Below are 22,557 nucleotides of genomic sequence, written 5' to 3' on the forward strand. Positions count from 1 at the left end.
ACTTTACTACCTTTATTGTGAGCAACGCGTTTCGCCCATTGCTTTCGTGTTGCTCACAATAAAGGTAGTAAAGTCAGATCAGTGTGCGGTAGTGTGTTTTTTTACTTTTCATAGACTCATCTTGCTATCTACCAGCACCTGATTGTTGTTGCTGTACTCTGGGAATTTCTTGTTCCCTACTCTGGTACTGTTAAAGGGATAGTTCACTTTGAAATAAATGTTTTATATGTTTTAGCTTACCTCAAGGGCATCCAAGATGTAGGTGTCTTTGTGTCCACAGTATTTTCAATTTTGTTATTTTTAGGTCAAACCGTTCTTGTCTGTCAGTCATATAATGCAGGTCTATGGTCACCACCTCAAAGAGCATGCACAGAGAAGTCCAAATTAAACATGATTTAATGACTCGTAAATGTAAGTACACATTGATGGCCTAAGACACGAAACGAGCGGTTTGTGTGAGAAAACGAACAGTATTTATATCGTTTTTACCTCTTGTAAACACAGCCACGTCCAAGTGATCTGATGGCGGGGACGCCTCTGTCTGCGCAAGCGCCGGAAAGCCCCGGAAGTGATCTCCCGCGCGTGTACGTCACTCATTGTTTACACAGAGATTTCGGACGTTTTACCTTTCACTGTGAAGATCTAAACATATTTAGATATACAGGAAATCACAATGGAAGACGATTTCGGAAAGAAATTAAAATCTCTGTGTAAACAATGAGTGACGTACGCGTGTGAGAGATCACTTCCGGGGCTTTCCGGCAGAGGCGCCCGCGCCATCAGAGTACTTGGACGTGGCTGTGGTTACAAGAGGTAAAAACGATATAAATACTGTTCGTTTTCTCACACAAACCGCTCGTTTCGTGTCTTAGGCCATCAATGTGTACTTACATTTACGAGTCATTAAATCATGTTTAATTTGGACTTCTCTGTGCATGCTCTTTGAGGTGGTGACCATAGACCTGCATTATATGACTGACAGACAAGAACGGTTTGACCTAAAAATAACAAAATTGAAAATACTGTGGACACAAAGACACCTACATCTTGGATGCCCTTGAGGTAAGCTAAAACATATAAAACATTTATTTCAAAGTGAACTATCCCTTTAAGGACCTGTGCATTGTACCTATCAAATTAACATTACAAGGCATAGTTTGTCATAAAAGTTACTCTTTGTTGCATATTTAACCTTTTTTTTTTTAATGTGTGTTCAGGTCTCCACAATGAGCCATCATATGAGACTGAGGATCATTCTTGGTGAAGATGATGCCAGAAAGCTAATCCTGCCAGCAGGGTTACCAAGCTCCATGGAAGAATTTTACCAGACTATAAAAACTAGTTTTGGATTAGAGCAAGATTTTCGCCTTCAATATCAAGATTTTGATTTTGGAAAGGAGTTCATAAATCTCTCTGTGATCTCTGAAATTGATGACCAATCGACCTTAAAGGTGGTCTACTTGCAAAGTTCTTCAGAAGATGACTCAATGACGCGTCAACCTCTAGCAGTCCAGAGCCTTACTGATTCCTCATCAGTCTCCTCGGTTGACACGGATAATACAGAGCCTGCTTCATCATCAGGGTCATCGCCATCTACACGGCTGTGCATTTGGCCAACTGTCTTTACAGTCCCTCCATTCAACTATGAGTCTGAACTGCAACTGGAAACAGCTAATGCTGAATGCAATGCAAGTGGAACTTATTTGAGCCCACCACCAAAGCTGAAATCTCACATTCTGGAACGACTGTCTGAAGAGATTCTTAAGTTCAAAGCTTATCCAACTGACATTGATCTTAATGACGTTGCAGAAGCACTTGTGAAAAAGCACCCTTGTCTGAGGGAGCAAGGGTCATTCAATGGCTGTTATGGTTGGAAGATCAGCCTTAAATACAAAATGGCCAACCTCCGGTCCAAACTGAGAGGCCTAGGATGCCCTGAAGTGATGATAAATTCGCTAAAGAACAAGAACCAAGACAAGCGTTTGGCAGCGTCGAATGTGAAAAAGCCCAGACGGGCTGAAGTCAATTACTGTCCGCAGCATCCAAAAGGAGAATCCACTGAAAGTCTGGAGATGGAAAGAGTCGCACTGCTTTCAGAAATAAAAAAGAGGAACAATGAGCATATTGTGAAGTTGAAAATGGAGAAGACTTTCTCATATAGGAGGCAAGAAATCCTTAAAGGAGAGCCTTTGATTGCAGATGTCAAAAGCAGATGGCCAGCTCTGTTCACTGCGATGGAGGTGATTGCTTTTTTTAATCTCTTCACTGATAGTAATTAAACTACTAATAATTCATTGTTCCTTCTTGTTGTTGTGGTGTACTGACGGGGTTAGTAACGTGCATTAATGATTTCCAGATCGATAGGGAGTTCCATCGCATATCAACTTTACCTCTACTTTCAACATTCTGTGCTGCTCTCGACCAGTACACTACGCGCCTGATGGAGATATTTCAATGCAAAGGTGGAGCAGCTGGAAGAAAAATAAGAAATGTCATGTTGGAGATTTCCGAGGTTTGAATTAAAATGTGTTGATTTATGCTTATACCATGCAAAATAACAGTTAGAAGAGTGCTAAAATATTTATGGTAAACCTTTTGTTAGGAATCAACAAGCTCCACGTGTTGCCTTTTAAAACTGCTCTCAAAAATAAATAATATTGTCTAAATTACTTCTTATTTCCCTCAGGGCGACACAATTCATACGAGACGTGCATGTGTCACGGGCACAAATCCAGGCCCCCCCTGTGCATATACCACCTCGAGGAGTTTACCCAGGGGCACCACAGACGGACAACAAGGTAAGTAACAAAAGTTCAATTTTATTGAATTAAAATCCTATTTACTAAGACACGGGTGGGAGGACTTGATGCCACAGTCGCGACCCAACGGGTAACGAAACAGGGAAGTCGGTGCAATCGTTCGTCTTCCGTGAGGACTGGCAAGTAGCCTTTTAGGCAACGGTAAGGAGGAGGAGGGGTGTCCCACAATGGGTCTTCCTCGGAGCGGGCGATGGTACGGAGTGGGACGGTTAGTGCTACGAGGCCCCCGCAATTCCTTCCTAGAGGCGGTCGATGATGGGTATGGTGGTTCCTCTGCCGACCAGCCAGTGGTCAATACCTGCAGCAACGACAGCACGGGATTCTCACAGCAATTCCTCCTCCGAACAGACAATGGCAGACTGTGGTAAGGACCTTCGTACAGCGGCTTAACGTCGGAACAGGCTGGAGAACAGACAGCAGAAAGTGACACAGACTGTGGTAAGACACTTTTGTACAACAGCTTAACTTCAGAGCAGGCCAGCGGCTCCTCTTCAGAACAGACAGCGACAGGCGGTGGTAAGGACTCCCATACAGCAGCTTAACGTCAGAGCAGGCTGGGGGACAAACGGTAGACAATGGAACAGACTGTGGTACGACACTTTTGTTCAGCAGCTTAACTTCAGAGCAGGCCAGCGGCTCCTCCTCAGAACAGACAGCGACAGGCGGTGGTAAGGACTTTCATACAGCAACTTAACGTCAGAGCAGGCTGGGGAACAGACAGTCGACAATGGAACAGACTGTGGTAAGACACTTTTGTACAGCAGCTTAACTTCAGAGCAGGCCAGCGGCTCCTCCTCCGAACGGACAGCGACAGGTGATGGTAAGGACTTTCATACAGCAACTTAACGTCGGAGCAGGCTGGGGAACAGACAGCAGACAATGGAACAGACTGTGGTAAGACACTTTTGTACAGCAGCTTAACTTCAGAGCAGGCCAGCGGCTCCTCCTCAGAACAGACAGCGACAGGCGGTGGTAAGGACTTCCATACAGTAGCTTAACGTCAGAACAGGCTGGAGAACAGACAGCAGAAAGTGACACAGACTGTGGTAAGACACTTTTGTACAACAGCTTAACTTCAGAGCAGGCCAGCGGCTCCTCCTCAGAACAGACAGCGACAGGCGGTGGTAAGGACTTCCATACAGTAGCTTAACGTCAGAACAGGCTGGAGAACAGACAGCAGAAAGTGACACAGACTGTGGTAAGACACTTTTGTACAACAGCTTAACTTCAGAGCAGGCCAGCGGCTCCTCCTCAGAACAGACAGCGACAGGCGGTGGTAAGGACTTCCATACAGCAGCTTAACGTCAGAGCAGGCTGGGGGACAGACGGTAGACAATGGAACAGACTGTGTTACGACACTTTTGCTCAGCAGCTTAACTTCAGAGCAGGCCAGCGGCTCCTCCTCAGAACAGACAGCGACAGGCGGTGGTAAGGACTTTCCTACAGCAACTTAACGTCGGAGCAGGCTGGGGAACAGACAGCAGACAATGGAACAGACTGTGGTAAGACACTTTTGTACAGCGACTTAACTTCAGAGCAGGCCAGCGGCTCCTCCTCAGAACAGACAGCGACAGGCGGTGGTAAGGACTTTCATACGGCAACTTAACGTCGGAGCAGGCTGGGGAACAGACAGTAGACAATGGAACAGACTGTGGTAAGACACTTTTGTACAGCGACTTAACTTCAGAGCAGGCCAGCGGCTCCTCCTCAGAACAGACAGCGACAGGCGGTGGTAAGGACTTCCATACGGCAACTTAATGTCGGAGCAGGCTGGGGAACAGACAGTAGACAATGGAACAGACTGTGGTAAGACACTGTCATGCAGCAGCTTGACTTCAGAGCGGACAGTAAAGCAGACAGCAGATAGGATGGAAAAAACAGATAATGGTAAACAAATCTTCACCCCGCAGCTTCTCTTCGGAACACACAGCAACGAACTGTGGTATGGTCTTTCATACAGCAGCTTAACTTCAGAGCAGGCGATGGAGCAGACAGCAAATAGGATAGAGAAACAATTAATGGGAACAAATCTTCACTCCACAGCTTCCCTTCGGAACAGACAGCAACAGTCGATGACAATAAATCCTAACAGTAGTTCCTACACAACACCAGCTGAATCAACAATGGTTAGATGGGCCCTCCAGCTCCAACCTCGCAGACTTGCCCACTGGGGCTAACGGGTGGGAGCATAATTATACACCCACACTTGTGCACGCAATAAATCACTTCAAAGAGTCACACGTGTTCACTTCACACTAAGCACTGCAGTACACCTCAACTCACAGTGAATAAGGCTCCCACTCGCGGTCCCGGCCGGCGTCCTCTCCCATTAATGGATCTACTATACAGCACGGTGAAGATTACAATGCTGCTTGGACGATGTGGATGCTCAGCCACTCTTTAATCCTTGTCACTCTTACGTTATGAATCCATTCCTCCAGCCTCCCGAAACGCCGAACATAAAGGCTGCCTTCCCACGTTAATCCTTCCCTTTCTGTTCCTTCTCCTCCTTCATGCCAGAATGGCCTTTTTATAATCCCTGTAAAGGATTCGTGTCCCAATCGCCGTTAGCTTTCCTCCTCTCGCACAGCTGACGCTCGTCTCCTCATTTAGAAGTTACGCCCGGACGCAATACATGGGGAAAACCCCGGAACCAGCCTGGTGTCGCACCAAATCCGCTCCCACTCGGGAACATTTCCGGGAACAATAGTTCCGCTTGGTTCGTCACCCGGTGACATCCTCCCACACTATTTCGGTCTAGTCCCTAGACCGGGGAAGCCGAAGTCCAATCTCCATACCTCTCGGGGGGTTGACCCCGCGTCTCTCGTTGGGAGCGTCTAGGGGGCGAGACAGGGTCCTCTCTTCTCACATCCATATCTGGGCCCCTTGGGACCACCGCCCACCCCACCAGGGGTAGTCTCGGAGGCACCGAGGCTGCCGGAATGCCTGCCGTGGGCTTCGGGTAATTTGGGCAAGGGCGCAGTAGGTTCCGGTGCAACACCCGCTCCGGACCAACCTTCCCTTCGGGCCGAACGGTGTATACCGGTTGGTGAGGTCTTTGTTGTCGCTCCACCACGTACGGCTGCGCCTCCCACCGATCATTAAGCTTCCCTTTCCCGTGGCGCCGATTGTCCCGTATAAGTACCCGCTCTCCCGGTAACAAGGGAGCCTCTCGAGCTGTCCGGTCATACAGCCTCTTGTTCTTAGCGGCCGCCCTACCGATTTGGTCTGTGACTCGTTGGTAGGCCACGTGGAGCTGCTGATGATGCTGATTCACCCAATCCGTAAGACTCGGACGCTCTCCGGCCGCAGCCGTTCCCCAGAGCAGATCCATGGGGAGGCGCACATGTCTCCCGAACATCAGGTACGTAGGGGCATAGCCGGTAGTGCTATGCACACTGTTATTGTATGCCTGTGTCAGAGCAGGGAGGTTATCTATCCAATGGCTCTGGTGGTCTGTGTCCAGGGTTCCTAATAGGCTCAGAAGGGTCTGATTAAACCGTTCGCACCCTCCGTTGCCTTGAGGGTGGTACGGAGTGGTGTGGGTCTTCTTACACCCATAGAGCCGGCACAGTTCCTCCACAACCTTGGACTCGAAATTTGGCCCTTGATCAGAATGTAGGGTTTCCGGACATCCAAACGGTTGAAACACCGTCCTCCAGAGGGCATTCACCGTAGTGATCGCTGTTTGGTCCAGAGTTGGAATCGCCCAGGCATATTTTGTGAATAGATCCGTCACCACCAAGATATTCTGGAAACGATCAGTGGGTCGGCTCAGCGTCAGATAATCCATGGCCACAATATGTAAGGGAGCCTTAGGGCACAATGGAACCAGAGGGGCCCTCACCTCTCTCCGGGCCTTAAAGAGCGTACAGCGAGGACACCCCTGGATGAACAAGTTCACGGACGCCGACATCCCAGGCCAATAGAAACATCTCCGTAGCAGGGACACCGTCCTCTCCTGCCCTTGGTGTCCCAACTGGGCATGATAAGCTTGTAACAGCGGACGAATCTGACCTTCCGGTACTACCACCTGGAGCACAGCTTCGTGGGTTACCGGGTCCTGGACAGAGCGACAAACCACTCCATCTTTTAGGCAGAGACGCTCCCGTTGTCCCAGAAGCTTCTTCACCACCCGTGTATGAGTCCGTCTCTCTGCTGCTCCAAGAGGCATTCCCCGTTCCAGACAAGACCGCACCACCACCAGGTCGCCATCTTCCTTTTGCCGTTCTTTCCATCGCTGTGGGTCCCAGCCCCAACTAGCAGGGGTTTCCTCCGGATGAACTCCGGACGCCTCTACCACTTCTACCCTCAGTTCTTCCTCATGCTCGGCCAACCGCATCGGCGGGGGGCCACCGGTATCAAACGCCGGGAGTCTGGATAGAACGTCAGCGTTAGTATGCTCTCGGCCTGGTCGAAACTGTAGCTGGTAGTCATAATTGGCCAGCTGAGCTACCCACCGCTGTTCGACAGCCCCCAGTTTGGCCGTACGTAAGTGTACCAACGGGCTGTTATCCGTGACCACGAGTACCTGGGCTCCCCACAGGTAATCTCTAAACTTCTCACACATGGCCCATTTCATGGCCAGTAGCTCGATCTTAAAGGAACTGTAATTGGAATCGTTCCGCTCCGCGGGATGGAGGCTCCTGCTCGCATAAGCTATAACCCGTTCTATCCCCTGTTGTCGTTGGGCCAGCACTGCTCCAAGCCCGGTATTACTGGCATCCGTGTAAAGGATAAAGGGCTGGGTGAAATCCGCATAGGCCAGAATGGGGGCCTGCACTAATTCCTGCTTCAGCCGTTGAAAGGCTATTTCACATGCGGGATCCCAAGCAACAGGGGGAGATCCTCGACCACGAGGGCGTCCCGAGCCCGCGAGAAGTTGGTTCAATGGCTTGGCAGTCTTGGAGAAGTCCTTTATGAAGCGCCGATAGTACCCCACGAAACCCAGAAAAGATCTTACTTGTCGCACCGTCTTGGGTGGTTCCCAATCCTGGACAGCCGCCACTTTGTCCGGGTCCACAGAAACTCCAGCAGCACCCACGCAGTGACCCAGGTATTTCACCTCCTTTCGGAACAACTGGCACTTGTCTGGTTGTAACTTTAGACCATATTTCTCCATCGCTTGGAACGCCTGTTCCAGGTGCCGTAGGTGTGAGTCAAAATCCGGGGAATAAACGATCACATCGTCCAAATACACCAGGGTGGAATCCATCAACTGACCACTCAGACACCGCTGCATCAACCGCTGGAAGGTAGCCGGGGCGTTACAAAGCCCAAACGGCATCCGGTCCCATTCGAAGAGCCCAAAGGGGGTAGCGAACGCGGTCTTCTCCCGATCCTCCTCTTCCACCCGCACCTGCCAATACCCGCTGGCGAGATCTAAGGTGGAGTACCATGCGGCCTGTGTCAGACTGGTGAGGGAGTCCTCTATCCTCGGCAAGGGGAAGGCGTCTTTTTTTGTAACTTGGTTCAGCTTCCGATAATCCACACAGAATCTCCACGCTCCTGTTTTCTTCCGTACCAAGACGATCGGGGCAGCCCACGGGCTGCTACTCTCGCGGATAACCCCCTTCTCCAGCATCCCTCGTAACAAGGTACGGATCTCTGAATACAGAGTTGGTGGCACTGGACGGTATCGCTCTCGACTGGGTGCGGCGTCGCCTGTACAGATCGGATGCTTTACAATGTCCGTACATCCATAATCTTCGTCATGAGCAGAGAATATGTGTTGCCACTTTGCCAAGAAGTCCTGGAGTTGTTGCGCCTGGCCCTCTTCCAGACCCTCTCCTCGCAGCGACTCCCCCAGGAGATGGCCCGGCATTCCCCCTCCAATGGGGTCCATCGGCGGATCCACTCGCCCAAGGGCCACCTCGACCACCGTGGAGCTTACTTGACAAAAGCGTACTTCTCTGCTCTCCCGCACTTGGTAAGGACTCACCGAGGTGACTCGGACCAACCGCTGATGGCGGTAGAGGTTAACGGGGTATGGGTTCACATTCCGCACCCTCACGGAAACACGGCCTCGACGGGCCACCGCGAGTCCTCGAGCCACTTCAACACTTTGACAGTCCCAATGGGGCTCTACTAGGACCCAATCCTCCGGCCCATACGACCGAGCGGGTAACCGGGCCCAGACAACAGCTTCGCTCCTGGCTGGGACAGAAAGGACATATCGACAAGCCACTCGGCCAGTATCTTCCCGGTCCCCCTGAGAACTGGCCATTTGGATCCTACGACAATCAGCCACGATCCGCTCCCAGTCCCTCCTCTCTGCTATCGAAGTGGTTCGAGCTGGTCTAACACTAAACACTTCCTCCCAGCAATCCGTGAGGACATTCATGCCCAGAAGGGCTCGACGCACCCCAAGACAGTGGTCTCGTACAACCACAACCCCTTTCTGGGGTACGGTGACTCCATGAATCTTAAAATCAGTTACCAAGTATCCAACGCAGGGGATGTCCAGGCCATTCGCCCCTCTAAGAGTGAGCCACGGAGCTTCCATTCCCTGCAGTTGACGGGCATCAAAGAGTTCCTGGGCCAGACTTTCAGAAAACAAGGTGAGTTGGGAGCCAGTATCGATCAGGCAAGGGAACTCAACGCCATGCACTTGGACCTCCACAGTCGGGCAGTGCCCCACCAAACCGCCTCCAGGAACAAACAACGAAGAAGGGTCCGTCAAGGGGGTCCCGACCACTTGACCCACAGTGGCCGGTGACTCTAAAAACCCCCCTGCGAACTGCGGCGAGGGCCGCACTGTCGACTAATGTGCCCAGGCTCTCCGCAGCTGTTACATATGGGCCGCCCCTGTTCATCCCACTGGAACCTCGGACCAGTAGGCCGGGCAGGACGTCGCCCCGGCTCTCGACTCCCGTCCGAGTAAGAACGTTCCCTGGGTAAGGTCGGGGGATGGGGCCGGCCCCGGTGCAACTCCTCCAAGAGGGTTCTAGACAACTCCGTCATCTGTTCTCGGACGTCATTCATAAGCTCCGTCCGTAAGGTCTGCTTCCAATCGGAGACTTCCGAAGGTGCAGGGGCACAAATCCCACTAGCGGCCATACACACAGAAGGATCAACTGCCTCGGCATGGTCCAGCTCTAGGGCCAAGGCCTCTCGTCGCAGACCCTCGAACGTCAGTGCAGGGTCCCGGCGAAGCTGTAGGCGTAAACTCTGCCGGATGGGCCCCTCACGGAGTCCCAGGAGGAACTGATCCCGCAACAAAGTTTCTTCTTCCCCCAGGCCGTGATCACGTCGCCCCTTCAACCTAGCAAACTGCTCCCGTAGTCGCAAGGCGAAGGCCCGCAGAGTCTGTCTGGGTCCTTGTTTACAATTAAAGAACTGGGCTCTCAGGACAGCCACCGGGGTGGCGTCACCGTATTGTCCGACCAGGAAGTCGAAGATTGCTTGGGCGGTGTTACGGGTGGCTTCGGGCGCGGCTTGTACTTCCCTTTTGGCCTCGCCTTCAAGTGAATTCAACACGAATTGGGTTTTCTGCGAGGCACTCAGCCCCTGTAGTCCCGCCAGGTACTCTACCTGAGCCTTCCACTCCGTCAAACTCAATTCTGATCCTGGTCCTCCATACTTCTGGGCCCAAGGGGCACCAACAAAGACAGGTGTAACAGGAGGCCGGACTGCCGGCAAGTCTTCGTCCGCCATCATGGGCCTCTGGGCGCTCAACCCAAGGTGGAACCCTGCCGACTACGCCAAATGTCACGGGCACAAATCCAGGCCCCCCCTGTGCATATACCACCTCGAGGAGTTTACCCAGGGGCACCACAGACGGACAACAAGGTAAGTAACAAAAGTTCAATTTTATTGAATTAAAATCCTATTTACTAAGACACGGGTGGGAGGACTTGATGCCACAGTCGCGACCCAACAGGTAACGAAACAGGGAAGTCGGTGCAATCGTTCGTCTTCCGTGAGGACTGGCAAGTAGCCTTTTAGGCAACGGTAAGGAGGAGGAGGGGTGTCCCACAATGGGTCTTCCTCGGAGCGGGCGATGGTACGGAGTGGGACGGTTAGTGCTACGAGGCCTCCGCAATTCCTTCCTAGAGGCGGTCGATGATGGGTATGGTGGTTCCTCTGCCGACCAGCCAGTGGTCAATACCTGCAGCAACGACAGCACGGGATTCTCACAGCAATTCCTCCTCCGAACAGACAATGGCAGACTGTGGTAAGGACCTTCGTACAGCGGCTTAACGTCGGAACAGGCTGGAGAACAGACAGCAGAAAGTGACACAGACTGTGGTAAGACACTTTTGTACAACAGCTTAACTTCAGAGCAGGCCAGCGGCTCCTCTTCAGAACAGACAGCGACAGGCGGTGGTAAGGACTCCCATACAGCAGCTTAACGTCAGAGCAGGCTGGGGGACAAACGGTAGACAATGGAACAGACTGTGGTACGACACTTTTGTTCAGCAGCTTAACTTCAGAGCAGGCCAGCGGCTCCTCCTCAGAACAGACAGCGACAGGCGGTGGTAAGGACTTTCATACAGCAACTTAACGTCAGAGCAGGCTGGGGAACAGACAGTCGACAATGGAACAGACTGTGGTAAGACACTTTTGTACAGCAGCTTAACTTCAGAGCAGGCCAGCGGCTCCTCCTCCGAACGGACAGCGACAGGTGATGGTAAGGACTTTCATACAGCAACTTAACGTCGGAGCAGGCTGGGGAACAGACAGCAGACAATGGAACAGACTGTGGTAAGACACTTTTGTACAGCAGCTTAACTTCAGAGCAGGCCAGCGGCTCCTCCTCAGAACAGACAGCGACAGGCGGTGGTAAGGACTTCCATACAGTAGCTTAACGTCAGAACAGGCTGGAGAACAGACAGCAGAAAGTGACACAGACTGTGGTAAGACACTTTTGTACAACAGCTTAACTTCAGAGCAGGCCAGCGGCTCCTCCTCAGAACAGACAGCGACAGGCGGTGGTAAGGACTTCCATACAGTAGCTTAACGTCAGAACAGGCTGGAGAACAGACAGCAGAAAGTGACACAGACTGTGGTAAGACACTTTTGTACAACAGCTTAACTTCAGAGCAGGCCAGCGGCTCCTCCTCAGAACAGACAGCGACAGGCGGTGGTAAGGACTTCCATACAGCAGCTTAACGTCAGAGCAGGCTGGGGGACAGACGGTAGACAATGGAACAGACTGTGTTACGACACTTTTGCTCAGCAGCTTAACTTCAGAGCAGGCCAGCGGCTCCTCCTCAGAACAGACAGCGACAGGCGGTGGTAAGGACTTTCCTACAGCAACTTAACGTCGGAGCAGGCTGGGGAACAGACAGCAGACAATGGAACAGACTGTGGTAAGACACTTTTGTACAGCGACTTAACTTCAGAGCAGGCCAGCGGCTCCTCCTCAGAACAGACAGCGACAGGCGGTGGTAAGGACTTTCATACGGCAACTTAACGTCGGAGCAGGCTGGGGAACAGACAGTAGACAATGGAACAGACTGTGGTAAGACACTTTTGTACAGCGACTTAACTTCAGAGCAGGCCAGCGGCTCCTCCTCAGAACAGACAGCGACAGGCGGTGGTAAGGACTTCCATACGGCAACTTAATGTCGGAGCAGGCTGGGGAACAGACAGTAGACAATGGAACAGACTGTGGTAAGACACTCTCATGCAGCAGCTTGACTTCAGAGCGGACAGTAAAGCAGACAGCAGATAGGATGGAAAAAACAGATAATGGTAAACAAATCTTCACCCCGCAGCTTCTCTTCGGAACACACAGCAACGAACTGTGGTATGGTCTTTCATACAGCAGCTTAACTTCAGAGCAGGCGATGGAGCAGACAGCAAATAGGATAGAGAAACAATTAATGGGAACAAATCTTCACTCCACAGCTTCCCTTCGGAACAGACAGCAACAGTCGATGACAATAAATCCTAACAGTAGTTCCTACACAACACCAGCTGAATCAACAATGGTTAGATGGGCCCTCCAGCTCCAACCTCGCAGACTTGCCCACTGGGGCTAACGGGTGGGAGCATAATTATACACCCACACTTGTGCACGCAATAAATCACTTCAAAGAGTCACACGTGTTCACTTCACACTAAGCACTGCAGTACACCTCAACTCACAGTGAATAAGGCTCCCACTCGCGGTCCCGGCCGGCGTCCTCTCCCATTGATGGATCTACTATACAGCACGGTGAAGATTACAATGCTGCTTGGACGATGTGGATGCTCAGCCACTCTTTAATCCTTGTCACTCTTACGTTATGAATCCATTCCTCCAGCCTCCCGAAACGCCGAACATAAAGGCTGCCTTCCCACGTTAATCCTTCCCTTTCTGTTCCTTCTCCTCCTTCATGCCAGAATGGCCTTTTTATAATCCCTGTAAAGGATTCGTGTCCCAATCGCCGTTAGCTTTCCTCCTCTCGCACAGCTGACGCTCGTCTCCTCATTTAGAAGTTACGCCCGGACGCAATACATGGGGAAAACCCCGGAACCAGCCTGGTGTCGCACCAAATCCGCTCCCACTCGGGAACATTTCCGGGAACAATAGTTCCGCTTGGTTTGTCACCCGGTGACACATGTGTCCTCAAGTCCTTGTGCATCTACTTGAACGAAGACCACGAGAAACTTGTGAAGGAATATATGGTGAGTTACGTATCTTTGGCAAAGAAGCTGTAAACTTCTAAAAAAAGAGCACATATTTACTTGCTTGAGGGGATGAAACGATGCATCGGGAATCGGTTAAAAATCTATTTAAATGTGTTAAGATTACAAGTGGTTGAGATAAAAAAATATATATTAATGCGATCAGCCTAGGGCTTGACTCTAATGTTAGTTAACTTACAGCAGGTAACCTTCGCTGGCTTAAAGGACAACTCCGGCGCAAAATGAACCTATAGTGTAATAACACATTTGTACCGAGTTGACCGTTCTCTGGGATGTGTTTACATGATAATCGAATGTAAAGAGTTTTATCTCTAAAAACTGTTTAGCTTATAACGCTAGTATATGGTGCATCGAATACCGTAAGTAAAAAGAAATCGCTAGTTAATACCACTAACAAGGCTCAAAATAGCCTCACACTAACACTGTAGCAATAACCCTACAAGCAAACCGAAGCATTGAGAACTCTGTAAGTTTACAGACAGTTTAATAAGAAGATACTTTATAAAGACAATACACTTCGCGTACACAGGCAGGAGCCATCTTTGGAAAACAGTCTCGACCAGTCGAACCACGAACGCCGTGCTAAATGAGCTCAACTCTGACTTGGAATCTCATATGAAAGTTGCACACAAGAGCACACATCTCTTGTTTTGCACAATTTATATAAATATAGAAATATATTTTTTTTAAATTGAGAAAATTGTGAGAAAATCATATTGTGAACTTTAAATCGTGAGTTCAGCGTATCGTTACATCCCTACTTGGTATGATAAATTCAGAGAAGGTGCAGTGTGGAAAAAAAATTAGTGTTTTTTCAGAAATTACCTGATATAAACTAACTATAATTAAGTGTTTTAATTAACGTGTGTGTGTGTCTGTAAATGTATATACACATGAAATAAAATGAATATGAATGACTTCATGCACTCATAAAACATTTATCCTAAAACATCCCACAGGACACAGACCTCGAGTCCAGCACTTCCATGGAGCAAACTGTGATGGGGGTGTATGTCATTCAAAAGGAGGGTGCGTGTGCTGAAGATGACCCAGAGGACATCGGTGTCCTGGTCGAAGGTGTGAAGGTCCTTGGAAAGTTACCAAACATTGGGGATGCCTGTGCTTTGTTATTTGGACTAATATACTGTCTGAACCTGAGCTACCCACCAGACCTCAAATGCACCTTTGAAGTGATGCAGAAGATTCTCATGAATCTGGATGGCCAGAGGTTATCATTCAAGGCACAGGTCCTAAAAAACAAGCTCATGAAGTAAATTTGCTCAAAGTAGAAGTATGCCGATTTTTTTTTTTTTTTTCACAAGGACTTTAAGTGTGCTCAATGGACACAGACTGTAAACAGATGAAGCAACCAACTAGACCTCAAATGCACTTTTGAAGTGATTGTTTAAAGTAGAGGTCTTCAGGGCAGTTTTTTTTAAATTAATTTTTGCTTTGTTTTCAAAAGGACTTTTAGTTTGCTCAATGGACACAGACTGTAAACAGGTGAAGCAACCAACTAGACCTCAAATGCACTTTTGAAGTGATTGCTTAAAGTAGAGGTCTTCAATATATATGGTATATTTTTGGTAGGAATCAAAAAGCACCACGTGTTGCACTTTTGTGTTTGTACTTTTGGTGCCCCAGATGAAACTTATGTTCAGAGGTGTTCTGATACCATTTCACAGTTCCTAAAAAACAAGCTCATGAAGTAAATTTGCTCAAAGTAGAAGTATGCCGATTTTTTAATTATTTTTTTTCACAAGGACTTTAAGTGTGCTCAATGGACACTGACTGTAAACAGGTGAAGCAACCAACTAGACCTCAAATGCACTTTTGAAGTGATTGCTTAAAGTAGAGCTCTTCAAGGCAGTTTTTTTTTTATTAATTTTTGCTTTGTTTTCAAAAGGACTTTTAGTTTGCTCAATGTATGCGGACTGTAAAAACTTGAGTCATTCACAAATTCTGAGATTGTATAATGTTTATTAGTGTTGGATTGTTTAAGGATGTTTACTAGTGTTACATATTTTGATAAAATGTTTTACATGCTGCAAACTTTTAACATAAAACCCCACCAATTTTACAAGTTAAAAAATATATTTTAATAGGTTTAAGATATTTGATACTAATGTGAAAACGTGTTTGATGCAAAGGTGGAGCAGCTGAAAGAAAAATAAGAAATGTCATGTTAGAGATTTCCAAGGTTTGAATTAAAATGTGTAGCTTTATGCTTATACCATGTTTTTATATAGTAATATGTTCTTTACAAGTGGCAGGCAAAATAACAGTGAGAAGAGTACTAAAATATATATGGTATATTTTTGGTAGGAATCAAAAAGCACCACGACGTGTTGCACTTTTGTGTTTGTACTTTTGGTGCCCCAGATGAAACTTATGTTCAGAGGTGTTCTGATACCATTTTGTCTTTATATTCTAATACCCAAACCGTCATTGCTGTATGCGGCTCAGGTTTAACTTCTTGTAATACAAACAATGAATGCCTAACCTTTTATGCAGTTTGACAAGTGAGTGTAATGTGATTTTTTTTTTTTTTTTTTTACTACTTTAAAGTAGATTCTCTTTCTTTGCTAAATTACATGGTATTGGATCTGTGCATAAATTTCAGTACTTAACGATACCGCTTTTAGGCAGTATCGGAAAACGTCTCATTGTTATCTGGTAAATTGTTTCCAGTTAGTAGCCAATTGCTACAATTCAGATGTAATGCAGGCAAAATGTTGCATAAATAAAAATGTTAAATGGATTTGCATGTTGTCTTTTTGTATGCATGTTTGTTTGTACAATGTATGTGTTTGACCAATGTAGAATACACTCAAAGTAATCTCACTAAATTAACTAGGAATGATCATGTAACTCAAAAAAGATGCAAATAAGTTGAATGGAAATGTTAAAATCATGTTTAACCAACACATCTATTTTGTGTTCAACTAACATGATAAAGGTTGGTTGACTTAACTTGGTTTGTTTAGATGGAATATAGGTGGCATGATAAAATCATGTTCATCCAATGAATTATTTTTTTGAGTGCAGATCTGAAGCGCTTCGGCCAATAACTGACAGATCTGAAGCGCTTCGGCCAATAACAGACAGATCTGAAGCGCTTCGGCCAATAACTGACAGATCTGAAGCGCTTCAGCCAATAACAGACAGATCTGAAGCGCTTCGGCCAATAACTGACAGATCTGAAGCGCTTCGGCCAATAACAGACAGATCTGAAGCGCTTCGGCCAATAACAGTCAGATCTGAAGCGCTTCGGCCAATAACTGACAGATCTGAAGCGCTTCGGCCAATAACAGACAGATCTGAAGCGCTTCGGCCAATAACAGACAGATCTGAAGCGCTTCGGCCAATAACAGACAGATCTGAAGTGCTTCGGCCAATAACAGACAGATCTGAAGCGCTTCAGCCAATAACAGACAGATCTGAAGCGCTTCGGCCAATAACAGACAGATCTGAAGCGCTTTAGCCAATAACAGACAGGTCTGAAGCGCTTCAGCCAATAACTGACAGGTCTGACTCAGGTACAAAACCAATCAAAACCGCGTTCAAACCGCCCTTTGACATTCAATCACTGCTGCTCGTGTTTTGAATCAGTATCGCTAACGTTTCAATATTTCAGTGAATGTAAGTGAGCTATGCTGATATTCTGATTTTGAAGGGTTAGTTCACCCAAGAATGAAAATTAAGTCATTAATTACTCACCCCCATGCTGTACCAACCCCGTAAGACCTTGGTTCATCTTCGGAACACAAATGAAGATATTTTTGATTAAATCTGAGAGGTGGATCACTGCTCCATAGGCTGCCTAAGGGAATGAAACTTGACGGCCCAGAAAGTCATTAAAGAAAATGTTTAAATATTTCATGTGCCTACAGTGGCTCAACTATAAGTTTATCAAGCGACGAGAATACTTTTTGTGCGAAAAAAAACATAAATAACCACTTTATTTGACTATTCCATTACTTCCTTGTGGGCCTGAGACGAGAGTTGAAGAGATTTCCAGAACGCATGCGCGAGAACTGAGATGAGGACGTTCTTCTTCGACTACTTCTTGTTACCGGCTGCTCACCGCTTAGGAGTATTACCGCCACCTACCGTATAAGATGACGTGTTGGAAGCGCAAAACTTTCTGTTTACAAGCAGAGGAAGACGCGCGCTGTACATACGCTTTTCAATTCGTAAATATGTCTGCTGATTTCGACGTAGATGAAGACTTAAATTTTTTTAACCAACCGTACCTATTCGAACCAGAATACACTGACACTGAACTGCAAGAGATGGAAGAAGCTGCAACACAACCGCAGTCCCAAGCTCTTGCAAGACCGAGAGCATTGGAGAGCTGGTGGTGTAAATGCCATCAGTGCCAAGCGATGCCTACCGAACAGGAGAGCATGTGCTGTATCGATTGGGACATTGTAATGCCACAACTGGAAAATCTGGAAGACGCAGACAATGGGACAAGTGTATCTAGCTGTATAACAGAGGATCCCGGTTTTCCGCCCCTGCTAAGTCGCAGTGTTTTAGAAGTTTTTTTTTATTTGCCTAAAGTGAACTGGAAGCAACGTCCGAGACCAGAAGGACCAGGTGGCACACTATCTGTAGAGTAAGTAGGTTAGTTTAAACTAAAGTTAATACACATGATGCATAGCTTTCTACAATGCATGTTTTACTATGCTGTGTGTGTTTTGGTCAGTGGTGGAGGAAGTACTGAATCTCAGTACTTAAGTAAATGTACAAACAACCAGAGACATATTTACTTTAGTAAAAGTAGAAGTACCACAATGACAACCCTACTTAAGTTAAAAGTAAAAAGTACCTGATTTTAAATGTACTTTAAGTATTAAAAGTAAAAGTACTTGCATAACAATTTATTCTCTTAATGTCTATATTCTAATGATTAATAAAACAGTTAATTCTAACTCATTCAACCTAATACTCACATCAAGCTTACTATATACCCTTACTACATACGGTGTATATATATATATATTATGTTAAAACTGTAAACGCGATTAATTTATGGCGTAATTCTGAACCTCTTGGCTTGCCATACTAATCCTAACCACACGCATCCCACATCACTACTAAACCTACCAATGCGTTTCCTATGCATGTAAAAACTAATTTTCGCGTATAAATTGCACGATAAACACACTGCGTGCTATAAAGACGCATTTAGTGTGACCGGGTTGATATATCTATGGCAATCGAAGTATTTGTACTTCGTTACATTCCACCACTGGTTTTGGTGTGTGAGAGAGAGAGAGAGAGAGAGAGAGAGAGAGAGAGAGAGAGAGAGAGAGAGAGAGAGAGAGAGAGAGAGAGAGAGAGAGAGAGAGAGAGAGAGAGAGAGAGAAAGGAAGAAAGAAAGAGAAGACACACTTGGCAAACAATATTTGTGTGATTATGATCTATTTCCTGTTTTCAGCCAATGCAGACTGGTGGCGTACCGGGTTGTTCTAGAGTGGATACTGAAAGGTCAAAAACTTGGAAGACACAACAGAAAAGCTCTGCCGTCATGTGTTGTGCGAGCCATACGGGAAAGATATCCATCATCATCAGGAGTATATGTTGGTTTCAAGGAAGCAGAAGAAGCTTTCATGCTAATTTAAAAAAAAAAAAAGCACCACAATAGACATATTTTAAATCTGTTTTATTTTTCAATATTATTTTAAATATGTTTAACTAACTCGAGAGGGTATTGCTGCTATACATCTCTATTTAAATACAAATTTACATAAACTAATTGGCTTTTGTTTGTCAATTACAGTTTACCAAATATGTTTTTTGAAATGTTGATTAGATTGTTTTACCATATGAAGTAGCTTCTTTATGTTTTGTTATCACTGCAATAGATAATCACTTTGTTACTCTGAGATGTTTTACACATCAAACATTTGTTCTAACCAAAATAAAAGCGATTACTTAAACAAACATGTTGAGGTAGCATTTTACAAAAAGAAAAATCAAAACGTCAACAAACCTGTAATAAACTGAATAAACTCATAGTGAGACACATTATGGAAATATGTTTAGAATTTGATTTTTTTTATGAATAATGCTATTCTTATAATAACATCATTGTTTTAGATTAAATAATTATACAGAAATATCAGTAACACTTTAATTAAAGCCTTTATACATATTGCATTATAAAAGTATTTAGTGCATTACTTATATATTGTTTTACATATTATAATGCATGTATGATCTCATCAATAATTGTAACTACAGTTTTAACACATTATAATATTATATATTCATTGTCACACCTTAAGAAATTATAATACTTTAAAACTCACGACAAACAACCAATTTCAGATGAAACAAGATATTTTTAAGAATTATAATACATTTTAACTTTGGTTACAATTATTTACGAAAATACATACTGCATTATAACATACATTATGAAAACCTTTATAATGCATTATACATAAAGGCTTCAAGTAAAAGGTCACCATAATATCTAATATTCATTATTATTAATAAATGTTGTTCTTGTTTTAACTGTAAAACACTTTCTGAAATCTAAATAGTATTTTTTTAAATAGTTAATTAAAAAGACTTACATTTGATCACCAGTTTAGTTCCTCCACCGAATGTCCACCACAGTGATACAATCTAATGAAACGCTCGTACAAAAACCTCTATTCCACTCGAGTGAACACACACTCCAGCAGAGAGAGAGAAACAACACTTCAACACACTGATATTAGAAGATCCTCAGCTCTTCTCAACACTCACTCATTCAGATTTGACTAAATGCTTTCTGATATAACACTGTTTAAAGAAATATATGTGATGAGCTGTGACCTCTGAGGTGACCTTTGACCTCTTTGATCATGGATGATGTTGTGGAGTTTCTCATAATGATGCTTCTGTTCTTCATATGCAGATCAATCATCATGATTGACAGAAAAACCTGCAGCTTCACACTTCAATCTTCAGTGAGAATCTGTTCAAATAATGACTTTATTGAATATTAGAGCCAAAGTCAATAGAAAGTGTGACAATGAAGATATAAAAGGTGTTTTGCATGTTCTACACAGTCAAGCATGTTTTCATATTCAAGGTGTGTTATAAAAGTATCTGGACTGGTTCTGAATCTCCACACAAGATCATGAAACGTGAACAAGCTCTAATATGTGTCCATCTTTAACAGCCTGTTTCTTCTCCATCTGATGATTTCAGACACACATGAGGCTTCATGATAGATGGAGTGACACCATGAACTCTGATTAGAGATTCACAATCAGTCCTGATACTTTCTGAACACACTCATGATTCATGATCTTACTTTAGTGATGGCGCTTCATCTAGTGGAAGTGTAGCAGTGATGATGGTCACATGACTGAATATGGACACAGAGATGGACGTTCATCTGCACATCCTCAGTGTCTCAGGAGTCACAATAAACATACTAAATAAAGTCATGATTGTGTAACTCTAGTGTATATGAGTTTGTTCTCAGCACAAGCTGTTGTAAATCCTGCCCACTTCTTTGCATTGTCAGCACATGCTTCAGTGCTCTGAGAGTGTTTATAGTGCTGTGAGTTTAACACTTCATGACTGAGAGCAGAACACAACACACTCTTCATCATCACACAAGACTAAACTACAACAATGAACACAATCAACATCTTCATCTGGACCATTGCACTGTTTATTCAAGGTTTGTGTAATACAGTTTTTATAATGATTATTAATTATCTTAAAATGTGAAATATATCTATTAATCATTTTATATAGGCTATATCATTTTAATTTTTATTTGTGTTTTCTTTCAGAGTGTAGAGGACAGATCACTGTAACTCAGAGTCCATCAATATCAGCAGTTCAACCAGGAGAAGAAGTCAGAATAAACTGCAAAACCAGCAGTAATGTGTATGCTAACAGCTACTTACACTGGTACTCACAGAAACCTGGAGAAGCTCCTAAACTCCTCATATATGCAGCGAATCAACTCCAGTCAGGATTTCCATCTAGATTCAGTGGCAGTGGATCTGGCAGTGATTTTACTCTGACCATCAGTGGAGTCCAGACTGAAGATACAGGAGATTATTACTGTCAGAGTTATCATGCTATCAGTGGTAAAGATGTGTTCACACAGTGATAAAGAGTCGTACAAAAACCTCTGTCAGTCAGACGTCACAGTGACTGCACTGATACAGCTGAGAGAAACTGCAGCTGCTGATGGAGGATCACAAACTACACAATATCAAACCTTTCACACACTTTATTCATCTATTATGATGTAAGTAAACATGTCACATATAATCTAATATCCCTTACTAAACTGGACTAAAATGTGGATTAAATGTGAGTGGAGCTCGTTCCTGCAAAACTTTCCTCTACAATATTATCTATATTATTTACTGCCGGAAAGTCAATCTCTTTAATTTCACTTCCACACTTCTCCACTAGAGGGACACATATCTTTAACATTACTGAGTTCTGTTCACTTTCCTTTAAGACCGTGTCTGCATCTGACATCACACACTTCACTGCTATATATGAGGTGAAATACAGTATGTGACAAAAGAAGTGTGTGTGAATTCACTCATAAAAGAACAGGTAAAAAGTCCCCGGATGATCCACTACTCCCAGTAAGATTCTGAAGTGTGTTTATGATGGACACTTTACTATCCCATGAGGCCACAGGAGAGGATTTATGAACGACAGTGAAGCGACGCCACTGACACTCGTAGATCACATGATAATGACATCATGGCTAATGTAGTACGTCCAGATTACACTCATTATTACTGTTACGTGTTTAAAGATGTAAAAGGGAATGATTACATAACATTTATGTGAGACACTGTTGCTGTGTGTGGATACGAAAAAGACAACCAAGAAACATCAAAAAACGTTTATTCTCTTTGAATGAAAGTTGGAGACATGTTCATTTGAATTGAATAACAGGTTCGTTAGAGTAAAAGTAATACACAAGAAAATTAAGACAAACAAGAGTGTCGCCAAATTATTGAAATAAGCAAAACATAACTGATATCTAATTTTAACCGTACCAGCTAAACTAACTGCCACAATAAAGAAAAATAGAAACAAAACCGAGATC

At 45.3% G+C, this 22,557-nt stretch overlaps 2 gene segments (V, D, J or C); one reads left to right on the forward strand and one right to left on the reverse strand.

Moving 5' to 3' along the window:
• The window catches only part of LOC130083217 (immunoglobulin lambda constant 7-like), a 51,638-nt gene extending 31,256 nt beyond the window's left edge, over positions 1-20,382 (reverse strand). Inside the window, 2 exon segments of the C gene segment in view lie at positions 20,048-20,099; positions 20,311-20,382. Coding sequence covers positions 20,048-20,099; positions 20,311-20,382 — 124 coding nt within the window.
• A 701-nt stretch (positions 20,383-21,083) lies between these two features.
• Positions 21,084-21,785, forward strand: LOC130083274 (immunoglobulin kappa variable 1-8-like). The segment is given in 2 exon segments: positions 21,084-21,150; positions 21,266-21,785. Coding segments are annotated over 2 exon segments (375 nt in total).
• The last annotated feature ends 772 nt before the right edge of the window (positions 21,786-22,557 follow it).

The sequence above is a fragment of the Rhinichthys klamathensis genome, unplaced genomic scaffold, assembly GCF_029890125.1.
Source record: "Rhinichthys klamathensis goyatoka isolate OS25496 unplaced genomic scaffold, OSU_Roscu_1.1 h1tg000054l_1, whole genome shotgun sequence".
Classification (NCBI taxonomy): Eukaryota; Metazoa; Chordata; class Actinopteri; order Cypriniformes; family Leuciscidae; genus Rhinichthys; species Rhinichthys klamathensis.